Genomic DNA, 25,997 nt, shown 5'->3' with positions numbered 1-25,997 from the left:
GGTTGAACTCAGTCCTACAGCACAGACAGTGTGAGAAGCTCCAGCCTGCAGCAGACTGGCTGCCCTTCTGGTCAAGCCTTGACCAAGTCCCCCGACCTCCTTTAGAGACAAGCAAACTGAGGCCCTGGGGGATGACAGAGTTTGGAGAAGGTTCCAGATGGTGTATGTCACTGGGCAATGCTTTTGCAACTAAAGGGATCTGCATCTTCATTTTGCTTTTCTGGGACACAAAATTCACTCTTTGAAAGTGTCTTACTGCTTACTTATTGCAACTGAGTAAATTCTTTTCAGCGTATTCACAGAGTTGTTTGGTTGCTGCCACTAATTCTAGTACATTTCCATCACCGCGAAAGCAAACCCTGTGCCTGGCGGCTGTCACTCTCCATCCCTCCCCAGCCCCAGCACCCACGCATCCCCTCCCTGTCTCTCTGGATCAGCCTGTCCTGGACATTTCATGGAAATGGGGTCACACACTGCATGGCCTCTTGTGTCTGGTATCTCTCATTGAGTGTGACGTCTTCAAGGTGCATCCGTGCTGTGGCCTGCGTCAGAGCCTCACTCCTTTTCATGGCGGAATAATCCATCTACAGATTATTAATGCTTCTTTGAATGTAAAAAGTCCAAGTAAGACAAAGGAATTAAAAACTGTAACTCCTCCTGTTCCAAAGAAATCCACAGATAGGCCGGGCACGGTGGCTCATGTCTGTCATCGCAGTACGTTGGGAGGCCGAGGCGGGCAGATCACGAGGTCAAGAGATTGAGACCATCCTGGGTAACACAGTGAAACCGCATCTCTACTAAAAATACAAAAAAGCTGGGCGTGGTGGTGCGTGCCTGTAGTCCCAGCTACTCGGGAGAGGCTGAAGCAGGAGAATCACTTGAACTCGAGCGCGCGGAGGTTGTAGTGAGCCGAGATCTGCAGCTATTCGGGGGAGGCTGAGGCAGGAGAATTGCTTGAACCCGGGAGGCGGAGGCTGTAGTGAGCCGAGATCTGCAGCTACTCGGGGGAGGCTGAGGCAGGAGAATCGCTTGAACCCGAGCGGCAGAGGCTGTAGTGAACCGAGATCTGCAGCTACTCGGGGGAGGCTGAGGCAGGAGAATCGCTTGAACCCGGGAGGCGGAGGCTGTAGTGAGCCGAGATCTGCAGCTACTCGGGGGAGGCTGAGGCAGGAGAATCGCTTGAACCCGGGAGGCGGAGGCTGTAGTGAGCCGAGATCTACAGCTACTCGGGGGAGGCTGAGGCAGGAGAATCGCTTGAACCTGGGAGGCGGAGGCTGTAGTGAGCCGAAATCTGTTTCAGTCAGCTATTGTTGTGTGACAAACCACCCCCAGACAGAAGCTTCAAACAACTGTGTATTTGCTTGTGATTCTGTTATTTGGGTTGGGTTCAGTTGGGTGGTTCTTCTGTAGGTCATACCTGGGATTAGTCCCATGGTTGTGGTCGGCAGTGGCAGGAAATTCAAGCTCGTCCTGCACTTGCCTGTCCAACCCTCAGCCGGGATGGCAGGAACAGCTGGGGCCGCCCGGTCTTTCTGCAGGGAGCTGGCCTCTGAGTGTCCTGGCCCAGGTTCCCAGAGGCACAGTGAGAAGAGCCAGCCTTCCTCACGCCCACACCATCCCTTGCATCACATTCTGTTGGTCAGAGCAAGTCACACCACTGCCAAGCGTCGCAGCCATCTGTGTATAGCCACAGAAGGCCTTTCTGCAGTTTAGCAGGAGAAGATTCTCGCATGGCCTACCCTCGTCCACCGGGTCCTGATCTGAGCCTTACCAGAGCTGAGGGTCGGCCCTGCCGCCTCTGGGTCCCCACCCCAGCCTGTGTCGTGGAGTGCCGCTACCCAGCCTGGCCGTCCTGGCAGGTCCTCAGAGGGGCCTGTGGTCCCCATGGTCGGAGGCCTGCACGGCGGGAGGCCAGAGGATGGGTTGTTCCAGCGAATGAGGGAGGTGACCGTGAGCTCTGGCCCGGGGTTGCTTCCTGCTTGTGGGATCGCAGGACCCCGTGCCTGGGCCGTCCTCACGCACCCGGGTTGCTGTGTCATGGTGAGCCTGCACCTGTCCTGGGGTGCCCAGCAGTTGCCCTCTGGGCAGCAGCCCCACCCAGGGTGCAGGCCCCCTGTGCTACTCTGACACACCTGGGTCCCACTGCCACCCCTTTCTCACTGGCCTTCCCTTGCTGCCCTCAGAGCTTTGCCAGAGTCTGTGAGCAGGTGACAGAGCAGGCCTGGGCCCCCTGTTGTGGGGATGACAACAGCCATGTGTCAGGTGGTGCCGTGTGCCGGGCAGTGAGGAGGGGGCCGTTTGGTGCAGGGTGGCTGGAGGAGGCCTCTGAGGGGTGATGTTCAAGCCAGGTCTGGGGTGAAACAGAGGAACAAACCCTGAGGGAATCTTGGGACTGGCAGGCCAGGCAGAGGCACCGCTCGTGCAAAGGCCATGACAGGGTGGCGCTGGCGTGCTGGAGGGACAGCGAGGGCCCGTGTGGCTGGAGCAGAGGGAGGAGCAGAGGGCAGGGAGGGGGCCACACTGGGTCTGGTGGGGTGACAGGGCCTGGTCTTTACCCTGCAGGGCTGCAGTGAGGCCTGGGGAGACCCTTGTCTGCGGTGGGGGCGGGGTGGGTGGGCCACCTTTCGCAGAATCCCTCCCCTGCCCTGGGCTCTCCCCGGCCCCCCAGTCCCCAGCCTCCCAGTCCCCAGCTTCATCATCCTGGGCCTTCCAGGGCCCTGCCCACTCTCCCCCCGCCCCCACTGCCTCCAGGGCTGGGGCTTTCTCCTCCCAGCCATGGGGGTCTGGACCTTGGTTCTACAGGGATGAGGCCACCACTGTTCCTGTCCTGCCTGCTGTCACGGCGCCCTGCAGGTGCCCACAGGGGCTGAGGCACCTTCCACCCACCCTCGAGCTTGCCTCGCTGGGCCCTCTGCCCCGCGGTGCCCTGTCGGTGAGCCCAGCGTAGGCCCTGTTTCCTCTCACTGTGATGCCTCCCTCCCTCTGGCCGCCTGTCCAGGCCTCTCCGTCCCCATTCTTACTTTGGGTCTTACTGCGGAGCCAGCCTGACAATCTGCCTCCTCCCCCAGTTTAGTCATTCTCTGCCTCAGTGTCCATGTCAGACAGATGTGGAGAGGAAGCTCTGGCGGAGGCCTGTTGTGCAGAGAAAAGAGGAACGGGTATCTGTCAGTCCATGGGTCAGTCAACAAAGAAACGCCAATGCTGTCAGCCCAGGGCAGGCCCCGTCCTGAGGGAGCCCCCAGGCTCAGCAGGAGGGCCCAGGCTGGTCTGCAGGATGGGGCGGTGTCAGTGGGGTGGCAAAGGTGGCTGGTGTGGGACACAGTGTCCAGGGAGCACTGGCAGGGCCAGGGCGGAGACCAGGCGCAGGCCAGGGAACAGCTGGGTGCAGAGGCGGCCATGTGGCCCCGTGGAGAACGGCAGTGCCTCGAGGGCTCGAGCTGGCTTCAGCCACACTTTATAGAGAGAGACTGAGGCTCAGAGAGAAGCCCTGGGCACATGGGGAGGTGGGGTGGCCGATGAGGTCACCGTGCAGCCAGCGATCAGAGCCGTGCGCCGCAGGCCCGGGTCGCCGCCGGCCCGGGTCGCCGCCACGTCCTGTGATGGGGCCGGGAGAGAGGGGCCCCAGCGGCAGAGCCCCCGCCTCGGGCCTGGCCGGCGGAAACTGCTCAGAGGGGCCACCTCCCGGCTCCGCAGCGCGGCTCGCCTTTCCTCCCCCGACTATTTTTAAAACCTAATTTCCTCGAAAACGGGGTGGCTCATTCCGCAGATAATTAGTCACGTCTCAGGCTGAGCAGAGCTCAGCGTCATGACAGCCCCCTGTGGGGGTCACGGCAGGCTCTGTGCCCTGAGCGGGCCTCGTGGGGAGCGAGGATTGAGTGAAGATGGCGCTCACCTGCCCCCACCCCCCGGGCGGGCGGTGGCAGCAAGGCTCTGCTTTCTCCCCGTCCCCTCTCCTCCACAGGACACTCGGCTCTGGTCTCCCCTTGCTGCCCGTTCCTGCCTGCCCTGGGAGCCCCACCTTTTCCCTGGGGTCCCCCAACCGAGTGCCTCCCCTCCCCGTCCTGCTCCACCTCCACCTCAGTGCTTCGGCCCCGGCCAGTCCCTTAACCCTACACGCCCCCAGTGCGGGGACGTTCCCAGCAGGGCCCGAGCCGCCTGCCCCTCTCCTCTCCTCTCCCCCTGTTAGCCAGCTCAGGTGAGTCGGGCAGGTGAAGACGTGGAACCACAGAGGGAAACTGAGGCAGGGGGCCTACACCCAACGCGGGTGACCCCGAGGTGCCTGGTGAGGTCAGCAGAGCCGGGTCTGGAGGGCCTCACTGCATCCACTGGGTCCCGGGGCTGTAGGGAGCCTGGGAGAGTCTGGGCAGGGGTGGACCCAAGCGCTGTGACCTCTCAGCATCGCGGCCACTGAGGAAAACAGCTGAGTCATCCAAGTGGGTGTGGGGGGGCCCCAGAGGGGCGGTTTCGGGAGTAGAGTCAGGACTGTGGGCCGGGAGGCCCCAGACAGGCCAAGCAGGGGGACGCCCGGGCCCCCGATGAGGTCTGGAACGTCCCGCCCCGGCCCACCGCTGGCTTCCTGCCCTCTCTTCTTTTCCTTCCCCCACACCCTGGACGTAAAACCGTGAATTGTTCTGCTCCCGGGCCGCCAACCCAAACATCACGTCAGCGTCCAGCATCTTCCGCCCCGCCGCGGCCCAGAGCAGGCCCTTTGTGGCCTGTCAGAGACCTGGGGGCGACTGGCCCTGTCCTCTGGAAGGACAGAGAAGCAGCCCGTCCTTCCCTTCACTGTGGCAGCCGGAATCCTGAGTCACCTCACTCCCTCCGTCCCCGTCGCCACCCCTGCAGTGAGCACCGTGGGTCTGTCCCCCAGATCCCTCCAGGGCCCACCCGCTGCCCACCCAGCCCTGCAGGGCATCCAGGTGGCCCGAGGGGAGGACCCTTCAGCTGTTCTTCCTGCCTTGAGAAGTACGCCCCCTCCCACCCAGGGCTGGGGTCCTCACTGGAGGGCTCCGTGTGAGGTCCTGGGCTGCCCAGACAAAGTCCCCGGGACTGGGGGGCTTGGAGCAGCAGGCCTTGAACAGGCGTTTGTTCTGGCTCTGCTCTGGAGGCCAGGAGCCCAAGGTCCAGGAGTGGGCAGGGCTCTGCCCTCCCGACCGACCGCGGAGAAGCTCCACACCCCTCTGCTCCTGGTGCCTCTGTGCTCCTGGTGCCTCTGGGCATCCTTGGCGTTTCAGGGCCTGGAGGAGTGGTGCCCTCCCCGCTTCCACCCCACACGGCATCTTGGCCTCCCTGAGCGGCTTCTCTTATAAGGACAGCGGTGGATCCAGGGCCCACCCCACTCCAGCACGACCTCATCTTACCCAATGACATCAGCAAAGACTCTCTTTCCAAATACGGTTGCAGGCTGAGGTTCTTGGAAGGACGTGAATGTCCGGGGGACACCGTCCAACCCCGCACCCTCAGGCAGGCGTTCGGACTGACCACGACTGCGGGGGCCCACCAGCATCTGGAATGCGGCCCCCTCCCCACCTGCCGCCTGCAGAGGCTCCTGACCCCAGCCCCCTCCCCGGCCTACCCCCTGCCCCGAGGCTCCTGACCCCAGCCCCCTCCCCACCTGCCGCCTGCAGAGGCTCCTGACCCCAGCCCCCTCCCCACTTGCCATCTGCAGAGGCTCCTGACCCCAGCCCCCTCCCCACCTGCCGCCTGCAGAGGCTTCTGACCCCAGCCCCCTCCACACCTGCTGCCTGCAGAGGCTCCTGACCCCAGCCCCCTCCCCACCTGCCATCTGCCCCAGGTTCCTGACCCCAGCCCCCTCCCCACCTGCCACCTGCAGAGGCTGCTGACCCCAGCCCCCTCCCCACCTGCCGCCTGCCCCAGGTTCCTGACCCCAGCCCCCTCCCCACCTGCCGCCTGCAGAGGCTTCTGACCCCAGCCCCCTCCCCACCTGCCGCCTGCCCCAGGTTCCTGACCCCAGCCCCCTCCCCACCTGCCGCCTGCAGAGGCTTCTGACCCCAGCCCCCTCCCCACCTGCCGCCTGCCCCAGGTTCCTGACCCCAGCTCCCTCCCTGGCCTGCCGCCTGCAGAGGCTTCTGGCCCCAGCCCCCTCCACACCTGCTGCCTGCCCCGAGGCTCCTGACCCCAGCCTCCTCCCCGGCCTGCCCCTGCCCTGAGGCTCCTGACCCCAGCAAAGTTTTCCACCTCATGCCTTCGTCTTGTCTCTGGCAGTTCTGACCCGGCAGCAGAGCAAAGCTATGGGCTGCTCCACCAAGCCGCATTCAGTTGCCTTCAGTGCCTGCGGTGGACGTGTTTTCAGACGGCAGGGCGGTCACCGGGGTGCGGCCTCTAGATGGGACACACGTGGGTCTCCCGTGCACCCACCGAGAGCAGCACAGTGCCCATGGGGGCCGAGGGGCGCTGGCAGGGCTGATAGGGTGGGGCATCGCCGACCCAGGCCCAGGTTTGACTTTCCTTCTCCTTCTGTGTGACCTCGGGTGGGTTCACCCCTCCCTCTGAGCATCTCTTTCCGCGTCTTAAAACAGAAGGGCTCCCTCCTTCTCTGCACTCTTTGCTGGCTTTGTAAGGCCTTGGTCCAGAAAGACTTTTTGTCTCTCGGGGAAATTCTCCTCTGTCCCCTCTCCCGGGTCCACACCCAGCCGGGTCCCCACCACCGACGGCCCCCGTCTGCACCGCGGACTCCGCACCCACCTCCTCACCTGTCTGCACCTCCCTGAACCTCGCCCAGTTGGCCCCTCACATGTCCTGGCCTCCCCTGCTCACCTCAGCCGGCCTGGAAGCCGGGGCCAGACCAGTTCCAACGCACTGCTGCCCAGCCCAGAGCAGGGAGGCAGCCAGAGGGCCGAGCCCTACGGAGCAGGGCACGTGCCGCACCCTCCTGCACACACTCCGGCGCAGCCTGAGCGTCTCCACTGGCTCATAATAATCCCCTTTGAGGGTCTGCCCCAGCACCCCCAGCTGCAAGACCTTGGCCACCCCTCCCTTCCCCAACCCTGAGCCTCTTCCTCTAGGAAGGGGGAATGGAGTGAGAAGATGCTGGCAGAGCTGGGGTGGAGTCAGCCCTGCCCACAGACCCTATGTGATTGAAAAGAAGCATTTGTCTCCATGCCCCTGGGCCCCGGGTGGTGCCAGCATCGGAATCCAACAGGGAGGCACTCCCCTTCGGTACCCGCCTCTGCATGAGCCTGGAGGACGCTGCTGTGATCCGTGCAGCGTGGCTGCCTCAGCCACCTCGTGACCTTTGTGCCACCGTTCACTCCGCCTGGAACTCCCTCCGGCTCCCACGGCATCCTTGTTCGGCACTGAGCTCAGACAGGACCAGCCCAGGGAAGCCCCCCTTGCTGATCCGCACCCCGCCTGTCACCCCACATCAAACACCCAGCCCTGCGCCCACCCCTGTTGACTGTGAGCCCCTTGAGGGCGAGACCAGGTCTTCCCCAGGCCCACGTGGTGGACGCCAGCACGTGCGTTCCCTGCAGTCGCTGACGTCGCTTCCCACCTCAGGGCTCCGAGGCCAGGAGTCCAGCCCCAGAACGGGGCCTCACCAGGCTAAAGTCAAGCTGTGGGCAGGGCTGGGCCCAGCACAAGCTGCAGAGGAGAATCCGTTTCTCCTCTTTCCCAGCGTCTAGAGGCGCCCGCATCTGTCGGCTCAGGTCCCTTCCTCCCCCTTCACAGCCACAGCGCAGCCTCTTCCAGTCTCTGTCTGACTCACTCTCCCGCCCCCGCTCGTGAGGACCCTGTGAGGACATCGGGCTCCCAGGTCCCCCAGGATCATCTCCCGTCGGTCTCAGGGCCCGTAATCACAGCTGTAGAGTCTGTTCCCATTCTCCAGATGAGGACCCCAGGGCCCTGCTGCTGGGAGCCAGGGTTGGGGATGTGGTCCTGGGTCCTAGGAGCCGAGTCTCACCTGCTCCCCTCGTCCCAGCCTCCCCGCGTGGAGGAAGGTGCTCCTGGCTCAGCCCAGGCCTGGGCTCGTTGGGTCAATCCTGCAGGCCCCTGTCTTCCTCTCTGGAGCTGCAGCCCGGGCCCTGCTGTAGGCGCTGACCGGAGGCTGCGGGCCCAGGAGCCAGGGCAGGGCTTGGGGTCCCCTCGCAGCCTCCCTTACCCTTCCACAAACCTCACTCTGGAGAGGGGCAGGGAGGGCGGCAGCCCTGGGGACCCCTGGCCAGTTCCCACTGACCGCAGCTGCCCAGGTGCTGGGCGCTGCCTGCAACTCCAGCCTGCCCTCGCCCCAGCCCCCCTCACTCCCCAGGCTGGCACCTGATTTCCCCATGCCCGAGCCTCTCCTGGCGCCTGCCTCCGAGGAAGCGGGGCTTGGTCAGTTCAGACCTGCTCGGTTGTTAACTGCCCAGAACCTCATGTCTGGGTGTGAAGGGGGTCAGAGCCGGGGGAGGTTTGCTCCCCACTTCCCCTCCCCTCCTCCAGGCAGGTCCAAGCCCCAGGCCCTCCGTGGTGGGTGCCAAGCCTAGGCGTCACCAGCTGCCCACCTCCATGAGGCTGCAAAGCCTCTCCCCTGCTCTAGGCCCCAGTGGCTGCCAACCAGGGTGACCATGGCAGGCCCCAGCGGCCCCCACCCTCATCACATCCTCCCAGCGCACTCAGTCCATGTCTTCACTTGTGTGTAGCCTTGAGACCGGCCCCACGCGGAGTTAACACACGCCAGGCCTGGGGGCCCAGAAGGTGGGCCGGGGGCTGGGCCCAGGACTCCCAGAGGTCACCGGTTTCCTGTCTGATACCCAGCTTGTCTCTTCTGCAGGTTTGGCTCAGAAGAAGGCCCCAACAGAGGTGAGTGTCTGGAGGGGACGAAGGGCCTGGGGTCCCCACCCTGACCTGCTGCCTCCCTACTTGCGGAGAAGCTGTGTGGCCTGGGGCAGCTCACTACACCTCTCTGGGCCCCAAATGCCGTCCAGTGTCCACAAGCAGGATGAACGTGAGGTCTGCACCAACTGCATCTTGAGAGGTCGGGGTGAAATTCCGTGATGGAGGAGGGGGCCCTGCATCTGAGGGGCCACACCCCCAGTGGCAGGGGTGCCTGGTCAGGGCTGCAGGAGCAGGAAGGGCTTCTCTGGGTTCCAGGCCACGTGGAGCCTGGATTCTGGGGGGTGGGCGGTGGGGAGAGAGCAGCTCTCGCCGGGGGACTGGGGGCAGGAATGGAAGACCTGGCTGGAGGGTCAGACGCTGCCCAGAGGGCGATGCCCGAGGCTACCAGCTGCACCCACGCCCTCAGTGTCTGTGAGCCACACAGGCGTAGTGCACAGTGAGGCTGTGTGCAGCCTATGTGTGCATGTTTGCATGCATGCGTGTGTGCATGTTTGTGTGTGTGCATGTTTGCCTGCATGCATGTGTGCACGTATTTTTGCTTGTGTGGATGTTTGCCTGTGTGTGTGCACGTTTGTGTGTGTGCACATTTGCATGCATGTTTGCGTGCATGTGTGCACGTGTTTGCCTGTGTTCGTTTGCCTACGTGCGTGTGTGCACGTGTTTGCCTGTGTTCATGTTTGCCTGAGTGCATGTGTGTTTGCCTGTGTGCCTGTTTGCCTGCGTGCGTATGTACACGTTTGCCTGTATGCACGTCTGCACGTGTGTTTGCCTGTGTGCATATTTGTCTGTGTGTGTGCACATTTGTCTGTGTGTGTGCACGTCTGCATGTACATGGGTCCTGTCATTGCTGCCTGTCTCCTCCTGAGAGCTTTCTCTGCACGTTGGCCCTGCCTTTGCAGCTTCTGCCAGCCCCGTGGCGCCGAGTGGCCTTCTTCCCAGCGCCAGTGGGCGCAGTGGGGCGGGCCGTCCTCTGAGGGCACCCAAGCTGCTGCATCTCCCGTCTTCCCGCATGCAGTCCTCAGGGCACCTGTCCATGAGCCCCATTCACAGGAGCAGTCCCCAAGGCACCTGTACCACCTGGGCCGCCCTTGGCCCTGCGTCCATAGCCAGAGCTTGGAGGGCTTTGTCCACCAGGCCTGGGACCCTGGGATCCTTCCTCAGAGTCCCCCGGCGTGGGGGCAGTGTGGAGGGTGGCGCGGGTGGAGGGTGGCGCGGGTGGCGGGGTGAATTTCTGGGGAGAGCCTGCCCCCTGGTGGCCGCCTGGGAGAATGCAGGGAACATGGCTGAGCAGCGTCGGCTGTGGAGGGAGGGCAGGGGCAGGGGTCAGGACTGCAGGAGTGTCCCTGGGGCCGATAGTGGTGGGATGGGGTCTGGCCAGTGGAGGGTCCATGGGGTCTCCTAGCAAACGCAGTGGCGCTCCTTAAATGACGGTGCCAGGCGGGGCTGTTCTCCTTGGTTGGCCTCTGTGTCCCTTCAGGCTCCCAAGGCCCCTCCTCACATCCTCCCGCAAGGGCAGCAGGCTGAGGCCCCCTGGGGTCGGCGGTCCCATCTGCTGGGACACCCGCGCTGCCCGACAGCTTGCAGGAGCCGGGCCTGACCCTGGCCAGTGAGACCATCTCCCTCAGGGACGAGGTGCTCTTTTCAATCCTTCCATCCCAGGGGTCTCACAGTTAGGGGCCCTGGTGAGGGAGAGGAGTTACGACTCCCACCACCACCTCAGGCGGTGGATGAGATGCTCTGAGGCTGGCCTGGCTCACACCGTGTTGGCAGGAAGCCTGACCCCCGCTGTGTTCCCACCCCCCCACCTCAGTCCTGTTTTTTTAAAAAATACCCACTTTACTGAGATGTGATTCGCATACTGTACAGTTCACCCTCTGAAGTGTGCAGTGAGTGACTTTTAGTACATTTGCAGAGTTGTGTGGGGACATCTGTGGTTGCCACAACTGGGAGGTGCTCCTGGCATGGAGTGGGTGGAGGCCAGGAATGCTGCTCAGCACCCTGCTGTGCCCAGGGTGGCCCCACCCCAAAGAACGGTCCAGCCCCAGTGTCCACAGCACCTGAGGGAGACCCTGGAGTTAGAGGGCTGGAGCTGCCCAATCCTCTTGCCCTTCCTGAGGAGGCAGAGGTCTCCACCTTGGAGTGAGCGCTTCTGGGTGTCTAGTGTGGGACACTGAGGGGCCCCAGCCAGCCCGCCAGGCGCCCACGGGTGAGGGGCCTCCTGCTGCACCCTGGAGTCGCCTGGACCTGCCCCCTGCCCTGTGCACCCCTGCTGGGCCCAACGACTAGACCTTTCTTCCCAGGGTTTCAGAGCGTGCCCTGCCCCGGTGGGCGTGCTCCTCAGGGAGTTAACGCTTCTTGCTTCCTCTTCCCAGGTTCTGTCCATGACGGCACAGCCGGGCCCTGGCCATGGGAAGAAGTTGGGCCATCGAGGTGTGGACGCATCCGGCGAAACCACCTACAAGAAGGTTCCTCGGCTCCCGTTAGCTGGCTGGAGGGAGCGGGACAGAGCAGAGGGGAGGGGGATCCCACTGGTAGCATGGATGGGGCCCATCGCCCCCGACACAAACCAGGGTCTGCCCAGGGAGAGGTGTGGGCTGTGTGGAGGCAGAGGCTGGAGTCCTCAGTCCTGCATGAGGCCCCACTGTTTGCTGTCCTTGCCGGGCGGCCGGGCGGCATGTTCTGTGGCTCAGCCTGGCTGCAACGCCTGCCCGGCTCTGAGTCCCTGAAACCTCGGGCGGTGGATGGGACACTCTGAGGCTGGCCTGGCTCACACCGTCTTGGTAGGAAGCCTGACCCCCACTCTGTTCCCACCCCCACCTAGGGCCTGTTTTTTCAAAAGTAACCGTTTTACTGAGATGTGATTCATATACTGTACGATTCAGCCTTTAAAGTGTGCAGTAAATGACTTTTAGTACATATGCAGAGTTGTGCAGCCGTCACCTCTAATTCCAGAACATTCCATCAGCTCAAATAGCAACTCTGTCCCTGTTAGCAGTCACCCCCATCCCGACTCCCAGCTCTGGCACCCACATCCCTTTCCTGTGTCTGTGGATCAGCCTGTCCTGGACGTGTCGTAGAAATGGAATCACACACTGTGTGGCTTTCTGTGTCTGGCGTCTCTCACTGAGCGTAGCGTCCTCAGGGTTCATTCGCGCTGGGGCCCGTGTCAGAGCCTTGCTCCTGTTCACGACTGAGTCGTGTTCTGGCGCGTGGGGCGCCCGTGCTGCACTTGTCCTTTGCTGCGTCGTGGACGCTCGGGCGCTTCACACTCCTGGCCATTGTGAATTGTGCTGCTGAGGACACGTGTGTGTGAGTCTGTGTGGATACATGTGTTCGTTTGTCTTGGGCAGACACCCAGGAGTGGAATTGCCAAGTCACGTGTAACTCGGTGTCATCTTTTTGAGAAACTCGCAAACTATTCTCCATAGCAGCGGTACCGTTTTCCACACCCAGCAGCGGTGAATGAGGCCCAGCGTCCCCGTGTCCTCACGAGCACTCGTGATTGTTGTCTCTGATTCTGGCGTCCTCGTGGGTGTGAGGTGGTGTCTCTTCGAGGTGTCTTTTTGTTTGTTTTGGTAGAGACAGGGATTTCCCCATGTTGCCCAGGCTGGTCTCGAACTCCCAAGCTCAGGCGATCCTCCCACCCCGGCCTCCCGACTGGCCGGGATTCCAGGTGTGAGCCACCATGCGTGGCCCCGCTGTGGTTTGATGTGCTTTCCCTTGGTGCCCAGTGGCATGGAGCGTCTTTGCGGGCTTCAGGGCCATTTGTATGTTATCTTCGGGCACATGTCTGTTCTGTCCGTGGCTTCTCGGGGAGGTGAACATACAGGCCAGACCCCCCACCACCCAGAGTGTGGCTTAGGAGGGAGGCAGGCCGAAACTGGGCAGTGGCAGAAACCAACTCCCAACTCCCGACCTCCCTCCCTGCCACCTCGCACCTGCGACAGGAGCATTGGAGACCGGAATTAGAGAGCGGAGGTATGAGCCGGCTTCCCGGGGCTAAAGTGAATACGGCGCCGAGAGCACACAGTGAGAATAATGCAAACAATGCCAATGGCAAAAATAACAGCAGCCGGCCGGGCGCGGAGGCTCACTCCTGGAATCCCAGCACTTTGGGAGGCCGAGGCGGGAGGATCACCAGAGGTCAGGAGTTGGAGACCAGCCAGCCTGGGCAACATGGCGCAACCTTGTCTGTACTAAAAATACAAAAAAATAATTAGCCGGGTGTGCTGGTGTGTGCCTGTAATCCCAGCTCTTGGGAGGCTGAGGCGGGAGAATAGCTTGAACCCAGGAGGCGGAGGTTGCAGTGATCCAAGATCGCACCACTGCACTCCAGCCTGGGCAGTAGAGCAAGACTCTGTCTCAAAAAATAATAACGGGGCTGGCGTGCTGGCTTACGCGTGCAATCACAGCATTTTGGGAGGCCCAGGCAGGTGGATTAGCTGAGGTCAGGAGTTTGAGACCAGCCTGGCCAACATGGTGAAACCCCGTCTCTACTAAAAATACAAAAATTAGCCAGGCGTGACGGCGCGCACCTATAATCCCAGCTACTCAGGAAGCTGAGGCAGGAGAATCACTTGAACCTGGGAGGTGGAGGTTGCAGTGAGCTGAGATTGCACCACTGCACTCCAGCCTGGGCGACAGAGCAAGACTCTGTCTCAAAAAGTAAACAAATAAAAATAATAACAGCAGCTGACACCACGTCCCCAAGAGGGCCAGAACCATTGTGCCCATCCCTGTCTACAGGCAGGGAAACTGAGGCACAGAGCGGCCATGTGGGTTGCCCAGTGTGACCACGTGCGTTACACAGAAAGCAGCTAACAGGAACCTGCGTCTGCAGACGTGAAAGTGATCTGGGCATCTCGCTGTAAACGGTACCCCCTAAAAACAAACTCTGACAGTGAATCGACCCTTTTGCTAAGTTGGAGCTGTTTCAAAATGGGAGAACCTTTAGAACCTAGCTAGCCAACAGGACTGGGAGGGCTGAGTGACGTGGTGCGGCGGTTGCAGCCGAGCCCTGTCCTGGCTGTGTGGCCCGAGGGAGGGTGGCTTCATCCCGCGGCCTGATGTCGACAGCTCAGCAGCCGCAGGACAGGCAGCCCCGGGGACCACCAGGAGGGGGTTGGCAGGTGCCGGGTCCCAAGCTGCAGCTGGTCACGATCTCCACCCCCTGGTGCACACAGGGGGTGGAGAGCAGCGTGGGGAGCAGCTGGGGGCCCTGACGCTCTGGTCTCCCTGCAGACCACCTCCTCCACCCTGAAGGGTGCCATCCAGCTGGGCATCGGCTACACCGTGGGCCACCTGAGCTCCAAGCCCGAACGCGACGTGCTCATGCAGGACTTCTACGTGGTGGAGAGCATCTTCTTCCCCAGGTGGGCCGGGCCCCCGGAGCCTCAGGGCTCACCCAGCACACACATGGCTCTGAGGCAGAGTGGCCTGTCCTGAGCGCCCTTCTCTGCTGAAAGCAGCACCTGGCCCCTCCTGGCGCCTCCTTGGCCTTGAGCTCTGGCCCTCTGTCTGTCAGGACGTTTGTTTGCTGCTGAATCAGAGACCCAATGTAAAGGCAGTTTAAGAACAGGAAAAAGAAAAGATAGAAGTTAGCTCTTTTCTAATCTACAAATAACCAGTGGGCAGTGCAGGGCTGGTCAGGAGGTTCCATGGTGTTGGGGTCCTGGGATCCTTCTGGTCACCCCACACCGCCATCCTCAATATACAGCTCTGTGACCAGTGGTCCCAGGTGGCTGCCAAAGCTCCTGCCATCACGGCTGCATTCCAGCCACAGGAGGCAACAGAAGGAGAACAACAGCCCTTCCCTTTCGGACATGACCAGTGTTTCTGCTCCACTCGTGTCATTGGCTGAGTGCAGTCACGTGAGCACACCTAGCTGCAAGAGGCTGGGGCGGCGTGGTCCTGTTCTTGGCGGCCACGTGCCTGGCCAACACTGTGGGCCCTGTTGTTAATGAAAGAAGAGAGGGTGGTTACTGGGGGACAGTCCCATCGGGAGCCCCCTGTTGCTTGTGGGATTGGGCCGTTTCAAGGAAGTCTTGGAGCTGAGCCGCTAGAGGCACTAGGAGGGACCATGGCGGGGGTGGGGGAGAGGTGCCCACCACCCCTCACAGGTTTCCTCCCATCGTTCCTCCACAGCGAAGGCAGCAACCTCACCCCCGCCCACCACTTCCAGGACTTCCGCTTCAAGACCTATGCACCTGTCGCCTTCCGCTACTTCCGGGAGCTCTTCGGGATCCGGCCAGATGATTACTTGGTAAGCGTATTTGCTGTTATGGGCTTCCAGGCTTGAAACAGAACATGTTCAGGGTCTCGGAGGGTCTGTGGGTCAGGCATTTGGGGGCAGCCTCCCTGGGTTCCTCATGTAGGGTTATGGTCAGGTTCAGGGCCGGAGTCTCCTGTGAGACTCACCGGGGAAGCAGGAGAGATCGGCTCCAAGCTCACATCACTGGTGGCTGCAGGACTCCGTCCTGGCTGGCGTTGGCTGGGAGCCTCCATTCCTCGCCATGTGGGCCTTGTCATCAAAGCAGGCGAGGGTGTCCACTCACCAAACAGTTGGTACAATCTTCTGCAGCCTGGTGCCAAAGTGACTGACCCATCTTCAGACTTAAGGGTTAGAACAAGGCACTGGGACGTGGGTGCCACTGGGGACCAGCGTAGAGTCAGACCTTCTAGCTCTAGCCATGGCTTTATTGTTTCAGGTTAGCAAAGTCAAAATCTAGGCCAACCCCTTTGACCTAGCAGCCTGTTATCTGGGCTCCTAAAAGAGGTGTTGGGAGGGCAGTGCTCACTGCAGTGGCCCTGGAGCTCATCAGCGCCAGCACCCCCCTTTTTTTTTTTTTTTTTTGAGACAGAGTCTCGTTCTGTCGCCCAGGCTGGAGTGAAGTGGCGTGATCTCGGCTCACTGTAAGCTCCGCCTCCTGGGTTCATGCCATTCTCCTGCCTCAGCCTCCCGAGTAGCTGGGACTACAGGCACCCGCCACCACGCCCGGCTAATTTTTTGTATTTTTAGTAGAGACGGGGTTTCACAGTGTCAGCCAGGATGGTCTCGATCTCCTGACCTTGTGATCTGCCCGCCTCAGCCTCCCGTAGTGCTGGGATCACAGGCGTGAGCCCCGGTGCCCAACCTGCGCCAGCACCACTTCTAAAAGCTCTGGGTGGCCTTTTCCCAAGCCTGCCTGGTCATCCCGAGAACTTTGTATCAGGGAAGACTGGAACTCTGTAGACAAGTGTGGTTGGCGTTCTGGTTGTCACGACAGCACGGTCCCCAGGGCCGGGAGCCTGTGGTTCTCCGATCCTGCCCTCACCCGCGGTGGTCGGTTCCTTGTGCCTTTCTTTGGTGGTTGCTGACTGTGCATGCGTTTGGTTTATCTCAGTCTGTAGGAAGCACCCGAGGCTGCGCTCTTCCAGGGAGAACTAGCATGTGCTCCAGCCAGGGGTACGTGTGACCCCCTGCACCCCCCCCCCCCCCGAGAACTCCAGGCTGTTCAGGTGCCCTGGAGTCACCATGCTCCGGGTTGTGTCGCCAAGTCTCCGGACTTCAGTGTCCCAGTGTTTGCCTGAGCTCGGCAGGGCAGTGGGGAGTGAAAACACAGCTGGGGTTTTTGCCTAGAAATGGCCCTCGGGTGACCTGGACGCTACCGTGTGAGGCGGCCAGGAACAGAAGGCAGCAGCCTGGCTCGTAGCAGAGAGACGGCACCCGTGTCCATTAGCAGGAGTGGACGGATAAAAGCCGATCTGGGGCCATCTGGGTCTCACCTAGAACCCGATAAGATCGCATTCCGGGGCCTTAGGCCAGGTGTGCACCCACAGCATCTGGGGAGCAGCCCGGTGTTGGTGACCCCCGAATCCTTCTGCTTATCTCAGGAGTGTGAGAATTCTCTTGGGGGCCCCCGGTGCTGAGCAGGCGGCAGCCCCCCCAGCCTCTGTCCAGGCTGTGGTGTGAGTGTGGCCGTGCGCCACGGCAGGAGGACGGGCTAGTGTGCGTGTTGCTGTCCACAGGGCCCCTGAGCTTGAGTGGGGACAGGTAGGGTTCGGCGAGGACTCGAGGTTGCCGGTGCTTCTCTGATTGGACAGCTGAGGTCACAGTCCCCCCTGGTAAGGGGGGTAGCTCCAGCAAGGCCCATAGCTCAGGACAGCCAGGAAGGAGAAGGCGGAGGTGGGATGCAGGGTGGGGCTCAGCCCTGCCCAGTGCTCAGCAGAGGGTGGAGAGGAGGCCGAGGTCAGCGGCGCAGCTGCCGAGAGCCCCAGCACCGACGAAGGAGGCCGTGGGGGGTTGTCCTGGCACTGCCTGGCTCAGAAAGCCACGCATGGGGCCTGCTTCCCCATAGCAGCTGAGGCCCATGGAGGCCACAGCCCTGCAACTGCCATTAGTCGTGTGGCTTCAGAGTTTCCCTGTCATCGGTATTTGTACAAAGCCCAACGTGCCCTTTCTACACTGTTTTCCACTCTGCAGGTGAGATCAGCCTCCCCCTCCTGCCACCATGGACAGGCAGCAGTGATTTGTGCCTCGGAGGGACACTCCGGCTGCTTGGGGCGTCCCCTGCTCCGGGTGACCTGAGGACAGCGGCCCAGGGCTTGGCGGGGTCCCCTGGCCTCCCAGGGAGGGCGCCAGCCCCAGGAGAGACCCGCCTTTGCTCTGCACTGCTGCGCCTGTGTCTGGGAGGCTGGAGGGCGTCCTGCCGTGGCGGGGAAGGCGGAGGAGCCGCGTGGGCTCTGTGTTTCCTGTGGATATTTGTGGCTCGTGGCTGTGGGCAGAGAAAGGCAGGCAGATGGCTGGGCTGGGCGACAGCAGTGGCCTGGACAGATCTCCCTCCAGCCTCAGAGTCCACCCCACACGGCTCTCTCACCCTGCACCATCACTCCCAGCCAGGCCATGGCAGAAGCAGCGCATGCAGCAGGAAGGACCCTCGCTGTTCTGAGCTGCCAAGGTTGGCAGGGCTGTTGCTGACTCCGCAAAATCCAGCCTGTGTTGACCGACGTGTGATAACTGATGGCGCCGTTCCCTGGCCCGAGACCACCTCGGGCAGTGCAGGGCGGGGGTGGTGACTTGAGCCCAAGGAGGGACTGGGGCATTCCCAGGCCCTGGGCCTGATGTGACCTCATGTTTCCGGTGTCCTCTGGTCCCCAAACATATTCACACATCAGAGCGTGTGTGGCGCTGGGGACCCAACTCACGCCTCAAGCCCCTGGCTCTTCCAGCATTTTCCAAAGGTGGTTCCCCTCACTTGTTGGGGTGTTTTTTTAAACAGTCTTGCTCTGTTGCCCAGGTTGGAGGGCAGTGGCGCTGTCACAGCTCACAGCAGCCTCGACCTCCTGGGCTCAAGTGATCCTCCCACCTCAGCCTCTCAAGTAGCTGGGACCACAGATGTGCGCCACCACGCCTGTTTTTTTTTTCTTTAGTACAGATGAGGCCTCGCTCTGTTGCCCAGGCTGGTCTTGAACTCCTGGGCTCAAATGATCCTCCCTCCTCAGCCTCCCAAGGTATTGGGATTACAGAGTGCTGGGTGAGCCACCGTGCCTGGCCTCCCCTCGCTTCTGCTCACCACCACTCCTGACTCTCGTGGACACCCCCCACCTGCTTATCACAGCAGCATTGGAGGCAGCGCGCAGCACTCAGAGACCACCCTTCAGTCGTCCGGCAGATACGGACCCAGCGTTGACCCTGGGGGGCCTGGCTTGCTCCGCTGATGGGGAGCTGGCTCTGACCTCATCTGTGTAAACCAATGGCGACCAGTTAGGATTTTAAAGGGCGTGACACAGATGGCCTTAGCCCCATGCACACTTCATTGGTTCCATACCCGGAAGACGCAGGGTAGCGCCCGTGGGTCTCATCTTCATTCTCGTCCTTAGCAAATCGAGCACCTGTCCAGTCAGTGACATAAAAAAACTTCCGCCTGCACGGACCTTCTGCCTAATGTCCAGGAGAGGGCGTGGGGGCAGAGAGACAGCGAGCACATCATGAAACAAACAGCAGGGGCTGAGAAAAAGGGGCAGAGAGGTGGGGAGGAAGGGCTTGGACTGTGGGGTGCCAGGGGCCAGAGTGGGGCCTGCCCATCAGAGATGCAGCTTCCATCCCAGAGCTTACCTTCTAGTCCAGTGTGGCTGCTGAGGTTCCGGCCATCACATCAGCATCTCAGGAGGGAAATAGGTGGGAAGGAGAGAAGGGCAAATACGCAGGTATGCCAGCTGCCTGTCGCCCATCTGTGGAGCCTTCCCTGAGTTCCACCCGACAGCTTCTGCTTATGACTCATGGGGCAGAGCTGGCGTTGTGGCCCCACCCAGCTTCAGGGGTGCTGGGAGCACCTTTTAGCCAGGCGCGTCAGCACCCCCGTGTGATCAGGTGTCTGCTCCTAAGGAGCGCAGGAGGCAGCCTGGGGAGTGCGCCCTAGCAGATCAGCCCTCGGGCTGCAGAGTCAGCTCGGCCTCAGGCTCCAGTCCTTGCTGGCTAGCCTCAGGCAAGTCTCTCGCCCTCTCTGAGCCTCTCTTTCCGCATCTGTAAAATGCAGCGACCCGTCGTCAGTTCCTGGGGCTGTTGGGCAGGCCGGAAGCCAGTGCTGTCTGTGTGTCCGGCAGCTTGGGGCCCGCTGACCCGCCTCCTCTGCTTCCAGTACTCCCTGTGCAATGAGCCGCTGATCGAGCTGTCCAACCCGGGCGCCAGTGGCTCCCTCTTCTACGTCACCAGCGACGACGAGTTCATCATCAAGACTGTCATGCACAAGGAGGCCGAGTTCCTGCAGAAGCTGCTCCCTGGCTACTACATGGTGCGTGGCCCGCCCTGCGGGGCGGATGGCTCCTCGGTCAACCCCCTTCTCCCGGCTGGCGGGAGCAGATGTCTGCAAGGCTTGGGCAAGCAGGCATCCTTGAGGCGTGGTGAGAGGCATCTTGGGCCCCGGGGACTCACCCTCAGGGGTCCCCCGTCAGGCTTCACCAGCACCAGTGTTCAGGAGCCGCCCTCTCTTCCTCCTGTGGCCACACGCCTTGGGGGCCGTCCCCGGGCAGGGCTGGGTGGGCACCGGCCCCTGCCTGGCTCCCCATCCCCACCTTGCCAACACCCCCTATGAGCCGTGGGCCCCAGAACCAGCAGCCCACGGGCAGCGTCTGTCAGCTGCCACGGAGGCCCCAAGGGGCCCAAGTGTGACTCAGAGGGTTCCAGAGAGGAGGGGGATGGGCCACCAGATGGTACCCCACAAAAGACCAGCTGCTCAGGCAGGCGTGAGGCAGCTCCATCCGGCCCACCCCTCATCCCGCATGACTCACAGAAAGGGCACGTCAGGCCCTGGGAGGGGGAGTAGGAGTAGGAGCCGGCGGCTGCCACAGTGTTCCTGGGCCTGGGATTCCGGTACTCGCCCAGATGAGGTGGGTGCCTCCCATGTTGCCAGGCCCGAGCTGCTGCCCAGCCCTGGGCAGCACAGCACAGCCTGTGACTCAGTTTCCCCTTTGAGGCCTCCTCCATCCACTGTCTGTGATGCTTAGCAGGGGGCCCGGGCTCCTTAGATCAGGCTCAGCAAACTCAGTCTTTAAAGGCCCAGAGAGAGTGTTTTTGGCTCTGCGAGCCAGTGTTCTTTGTCTCCAGGGCTCAGCTCTGCCTGGATGGCAGCGAGCTGCTGTGACCACATGAGAATGGATGGGCGCGGCCATGTGCCCATACGCATTATTTATGGACCAAGAAATGCGAATTCCGTATCACTTTCACGTGTCATCGAAGACTATTTTCTATTTCTCCACTTATTTATTTATTTATTTATTTATGTTTTGAGACGGAGTCTCGCTCTGTCACCCAGGCTGGAGTGCAGTGGTGCCATCTTGGCTCACTGCAGCCTCCCCCTCCCGGGTTCAAGCCATTCTCTTGCCTCAGCCTCCCGAGTAGCTGGGACTACAGGCACCCGCCACCACGCCTGGCTATTTTTTTATATTTTTAGTAGAGACATGGTTTCACCGTGTTAGCCAGGATGGTCTTGATTTCCTGATGTCGTGATCTGCCTGTCTCGGCCTCCTGGAGTGTTGGGATTATAGGCGTGAGCCACCGCGCCCAGCCTCTTCATTTTTTTTTTTTTTTTGAGATGGAGTCTCACTCTGTCACCCAGGCTGGAGTGCATTGGCGTGATCTTGGCTTACTGCAAGCTCCGCCTCCTGGGTTCAAGCGATTCTGCTGCCTCAGCCTCCTGAGTAGTTGGGATTCCAGGCACCTACCACCACACCTGGCTAGTTTTTGTATTTTTAGTAGAGATGGGGTTTCACCGTGTTGGTCAAGCTGGTCTCCTGACTTCATGATCTGCCCGCCTCGGCCTCCCAAAGTGCTAGGATTATAGATGTGAGCCATTGTGCTTGGCCTTTTTTTTTTTTTTTCTTTTGAGATGGAGTCTGGCTCTGTTGCCCAGGCTGGAATGCAATGGCACAATCTCGGCTTACTGCAACCTCCATCTCCTAGGTTCAAGTGATTCTCCTGCCTCAGCCTCCCAAGTAGCTGGGATTACAGGCGTGCGCCACCACTCCCAGCTAATTTTTATTTTTAATAGAGATGAGGTTTCACCATGTTGGCCAGGCTGGTCTCAAACTCCTGACCTCAGGTGATCCGCCCTCCTCGGCCTCCCACAGTGCTAGGATGACAGACGTGAGCCACCGTACCGGGCCCTTTCCACTTTTTAAAAATGGAAAAACCATTCTTAGCTCACAGCTCTATAAAAATAGGTGGTGGCCGGATTCGGCCCAGGGGCTGGAGTTCGCTTAGCCTGCCCAGGCTGGTGCCTGAGGCCACGCCCCCCACTCCTCTCCCTGTGGGTCTGTCTCAGCCCCGACACCTGGGCAGCTTCCCACTGGGTTCGTCATTGAGAGGCTCTGGGCAGGGGGCGCTGTTGCTTCACTTGGGCGCCCCTGAGTCACCCAGTGCCTGCTTGGGGTCTACAGGGCACAGCAGGACCCAGACTCGTCACTGCGCCTGGGGACCCAGATTTGGAGTGAAAGTCTGAGTTGATCAGTTCAACACAGGCAAAGCATAACCAACATAGAGGCTGGGCTCACGCCTGGAGTCCTGGCACTTTGGGAGGCTGAGGTGGGAGGATGGCTTGAGCCCTGGAGGTGGAGGCTGCAGTGAGCTGTGATCGCACCGTTGCACTCCAGCCTGGGCGACAGAGCGAGACCCTGTCTCAAGAAAATACATGTGTGTGTGCGTGTGTGTGTGTTTGTGTGTGCATATACATACATGTATGTATTTTAGGATACAGCATTGCGTTTCCGGCCTCCAGACCTCCCAACAGGCGAGCCCAGCCAGGGCGATGTCTGTGGGCAGGCAGGGAGTGTGGAAGCCTCTGCTGGAACAGAAGCGCCTGCCTCGGGGCCTGGCTTTGTAGAAACAGACCCTCCTGGAGCTCACAGTTGTGGCCCGTGAGAGTCAGGGTGCCGTGGGAAGGCCAGCTGGGTGCCTGCATAGGAACGGGGTCCCCGAGGGCTTCTGGGGAGAGAGGGGGGCTGGCCAGGGGCATCCATGAGCCCCCTGAGGCAGAGGCCTGCTCTGCCCGCCCCCGCGAGTCTGTGGCCCGGCCGCCCTCCACGACGTGCCCTCTTCCCCCGGCAGAACCTCAACCAGAACCCGCGGACGCTGCTGCCCAAGTTCTATGGGCTGTACTGCGTGCAGTCGGGGGGCAAGAACATCCGCGTCGTGGTCATGAACAACATCCTGCCCCGCGTGGTCAAGATGCACCTCAAGTTCGACCTCAAGGGCTCCACCTACAAGCGGCGCGCCAGCAAGAAGGAGAAGGAGAAGAGCTTCCCCACCTACAAGGACCTGGACTTCATGCAGGACATGCCCGAGGGGCTCCTGCTGGACGCTGACACCTTCAGCGCCCTGGTCAAGACGCTGCAGCGGGACTGCCTGGTGAGGGCTCGGCCCCGGCCGGGGAGGGAGGGTGGCAGGTGGGACTGTGTGGTGAGGGCTCGGCCTGGGCAGGCAGGGCCAGGGAGGGTGCCAGGCCGAGGCCCGCCTGCCCTGCAGCCCACAGCAGGCCCCACCCCAGTGTGGGATCCGGAAGCGCTCAGGCTTTTATGGCCTTAACCTAAAACGTGGCCGGACACAGTGGCTCACGCCTGGGATCCCAGCTCTTTGGGAGGCGGGCAGATGGCTTGAGCCCAGGGGTTCAAGACCAGCAGGGGCAACATTGTGAGACCTCGTCTCACAAAACAAAACACTTATAACATGTCTCCAGATCCAGCCCTTGGGGGTCGGGAGTGTCTGCACTGTTGAGAAGTGGTTCCTCTGGAGGTTACACGATGACAGTGGTAGAGTCCCCCCACCCCCCAGAGAAGAGCCCAGCCTTCGGATGCTGTGGTCACAAGCCCAGAGCTCCCGGCCAGCCATGAGAGCTTGCTGTGCCTCAGTTTCCTCACCCATCAAATGGGATGACTGCTTGCTCTGCAGGCCACGGTGAGGGCCCATGTGCGTCCAGTGAGGGGTCTGGTTCCTGTCCCCGTGGAGCCTGCGTCGGCTCCGTGTTAGGGAAAGAATGATGTGCACGGCTCTTCCTCTGCTTGGGTTAGCTCCGTCGTCCCCGTCCCACCCCGGCAGCTTCGAGGCATGGAGCCAAGGAGGGGAGGCCCCAGCCTGTCAGGAGCAGAGCCTGGGACCTCCCAGCTCCCCAATTCCACCCAGGCCCCGCTGCTGACCGTCCCCAGCTCCCTGACCCCTTTGAGAACTTGACCCATACCCCCAGAAAACCGCCCAGACCACTCAGGGGCCTCGAGCCTACCCTGGGCATCCACACACTTGGGTGTCACCTCTCAGGCCGGGCTCCTTCAGAAAACCGCCCAGACCACTCAGGGGCCTCGAGCCTACCCTCGGCATCCACCCACCTGGGTATCACCTGTCAGGCCGGGCACGTCCTTGCCCATGGGCCTGGGCTGGTCAGAGCATAGGCCCGGCTCCCTGTCTCTCAGGAAGGAGTAAAGCCAGGAAGGGAAGTCCCTGTCTCAGTGCCCAGGGCAGCCTGCTGTGAGGCTGGAAGCCCCCATTCTCTGGCCTGCTCTGATGCCGCTTTGTGACCGCAGCCCCTCTGTCCCTCAGGATAACACTAGAACCCCCACTCCTGCCTGGCCGTGGGACTCCATCCCTCACACCCGAGCCCACGGGGCCATCCGGGCTGGGAACCCCATAGGGTCCGGGAGCCGTTGTGGGGGATGGAGACGGCTGACGGCGTGGCGTGTTCCTGCCCCATCCCGCCAGGTCCTGGAAAGTTTCAAGATCATGGACTACAGCCTGCTGCTGGGCGTGCACAACATCGACCAGCACGAGCGCGAGCGGCAGGCGCAGGGCGCCCAGAGCACCTCAGATGAGAAGCGGCCTGTGGGCCAGAAGGCGCTGTACTCCACGGCCATGGAGTCCATCCAGGGTGGCGCCGCGCGCGGGGAGGCCATCGAATCGGATGACACGTAGGTGGGCGGGGGGCCTCCGGACCCGTCCCGCTTCCCTTCCCTGCAGGCTCCAGTTCCCCATCCCCGTCCCAAGTATGAAAACAGGCAGGGAGGGCTGGCGAGGGCATCCGTGGGTGACAGACAGACAGAGTCTGGGAGCGTCGTGCCAGTGCCTCAGAGCGAAGCCAGGCCGTAGTGCGGGCCGCAGGCTGAGTGCAGGGTTCCGGGCCTTGGTTTGCAATGGTGGGGGCATTTCCCATTCACCCGTGACTGGGCCGAGGCCACTGGCCATCCACAGGAATGAGAGAGATAGCGTTTCCCGGAGGCACTCAGAGGGGTCCACACGCCGCCCGTGCAGAGAGGAGCCACAAAGGTGTGGAAGGCGCATGGGAGGCCAGAGGGATCGGGCGAGGCAGGGCTCACAGCAGGACACAGCCCACGAAGTAGAGGGACTGCAAAATCCGATTCCACACAGATCAAAGCGGCTGCTGGCTGGGCGCAGTGTCTCATGCCTGTACTCCCAGCACCTTGGGAGACCAAGGTGGGAGGATTGCCTCAGCCCTGGAGTTCAGTACCAGCCTGGGCAACATGGCAAGACCCCATCTCTACAAAAAATATAAAATGTAGCTGGACGTGGTGGCACGTGCACCTGTAGTCCCAACTACTTGGGAGGCTGAAGGCGTGGCAGGCGTGAGCGTGGCAGGCGGAGGTTGCAGTGAGCCAAGATCACACCACTGCACTCCAGCTTGGGCAACAGAGTGAGACCCTGTCTTAAAAAAAAAAAAAAAAAAAAGGCTGGGCGCAGTGGCTCACACTTGTAATCCCAGCACTTTGGGAGGCTGAGGCAGGTGGATCACCTGAGGTCAGGAGTTCCAGACCAGCCTGGCCAACATGGTGAAACCCCGTCTCTACTTAATACAAAATATTAGCTGGGCGTGGTGGTGCACGCCTGTAATCCCAGCTACTTGGGAGGCTGAGGCAGGAGAATCGCTTGAACCCAGGAGGTGGAGGTTGCAGTGAGCTGAGATTGAGCTATTGCACTCCAGCCTGGGCAACAAGAGCTAAACTCTGTCCAAAAAGAAAGAAAAAGTAGCTGCCACAGAAGATGGGAGCGGTGGTGGGGAGAGGAGGCCACATCTCGGTGGCCTGCAGTCATGTCTGCTGGACGCCAGGGGCAGAGGGACCAGGCAGGCCCTGCCCTCATAGGGCTCAGGGTTTGGCTGGGGAGATACTCACAGAGCTCTCCTGGGACACTGGATGTGAGGGCTGGGTCATTCTCTGGGGTGGGGCTGTCCTGGGCACTGCAGGGTGCTGAGCAGCATCCCGGGCCTCCACCCACTCCGGGCCAGGAGCACCCCCCAGTTGTGACAACCACAGATGTCCCCAGACATGGCCCCGGGTGCGGGATAGACAGGTGTCATATAGCAGCGCTGAGATTGTGCCCTGGTCACAGCAGCACGCTGACAGTGGGGGCAGGCCCGAGCCTTCACTTTGGCACCTGTTCAGTCTTCACAGCGGCCTTGGAGGAGGGAGGTGGGCTTCCCCTGTTTCCAGCTGAGGAAATAGGCTCCTAGGTTGGGGGGCAGCCTTCCCCAGTGCAGCCACGAAGGTGTGGAGCCAAGTTCCACCTGGCCTGGCCCCAGGGACGGTGCTGGCTGGCACTAGGCCACCAGCTGGGCTTTGGTTTGCAGCGGTGGTGGTATTTCCCATGGATGGTAGAGGAGGAGCCAGGGCCCCAACTAGGGTGTAGCTGC

At 61.5% G+C, this 25,997-nt stretch overlaps 1 protein-coding gene across 8 annotated transcripts in view; it reads left to right on the top strand.

Moving 5' to 3' along the window:
- Nucleotides 1–25,997, top strand: part of PIP5K1C (phosphatidylinositol-4-phosphate 5-kinase type 1 gamma) — a 70,157-nt gene that overhangs the window by 25,149 nt on the left and 19,011 nt on the right. For 6 of the 8 annotated variants that reach the window (XR_008674109.2, XM_019016278.4, XM_055371245.2 and 3 more), the window contains exons 2-8: nucleotides 8,771–8,799; nucleotides 11,208–11,300; nucleotides 14,077–14,207; nucleotides 14,980–15,097; nucleotides 19,452–19,604; nucleotides 22,415–22,714; nucleotides 24,056–24,261. Coding sequence is in view for 7 of the 8 variants with exons in the window: in XM_019016278.4 (XP_018871823.2) it covers nucleotides 8,771–8,799; nucleotides 11,208–11,300; nucleotides 14,077–14,207; nucleotides 14,980–15,097; nucleotides 19,452–19,604; nucleotides 22,415–22,714; nucleotides 24,056–24,261 (1,030 nt within the window). In the remaining variant the exon portion in view is untranslated. Of the gene's footprint in view, nucleotides 1–8,770; nucleotides 8,950–11,207; nucleotides 11,301–14,076; nucleotides 14,208–14,979; nucleotides 15,098–19,451; nucleotides 19,605–22,414; nucleotides 22,715–24,055; nucleotides 24,262–25,997 lie in introns of all 8 variants that reach the window. The other 2 variants (XM_063701967.1, XM_063701966.1) reach the window with 1 other exon arrangement.

This window comes from Gorilla gorilla, chromosome 20, assembly GCF_029281585.2.
Source record: "Gorilla gorilla gorilla isolate KB3781 chromosome 20, NHGRI_mGorGor1-v2.1_pri, whole genome shotgun sequence".
Taxonomy (NCBI): domain Eukaryota; kingdom Metazoa; phylum Chordata; class Mammalia; order Primates; family Hominidae; genus Gorilla; species Gorilla gorilla.
This window is presented reverse-complemented; position numbering and strand designations above follow the sequence as displayed.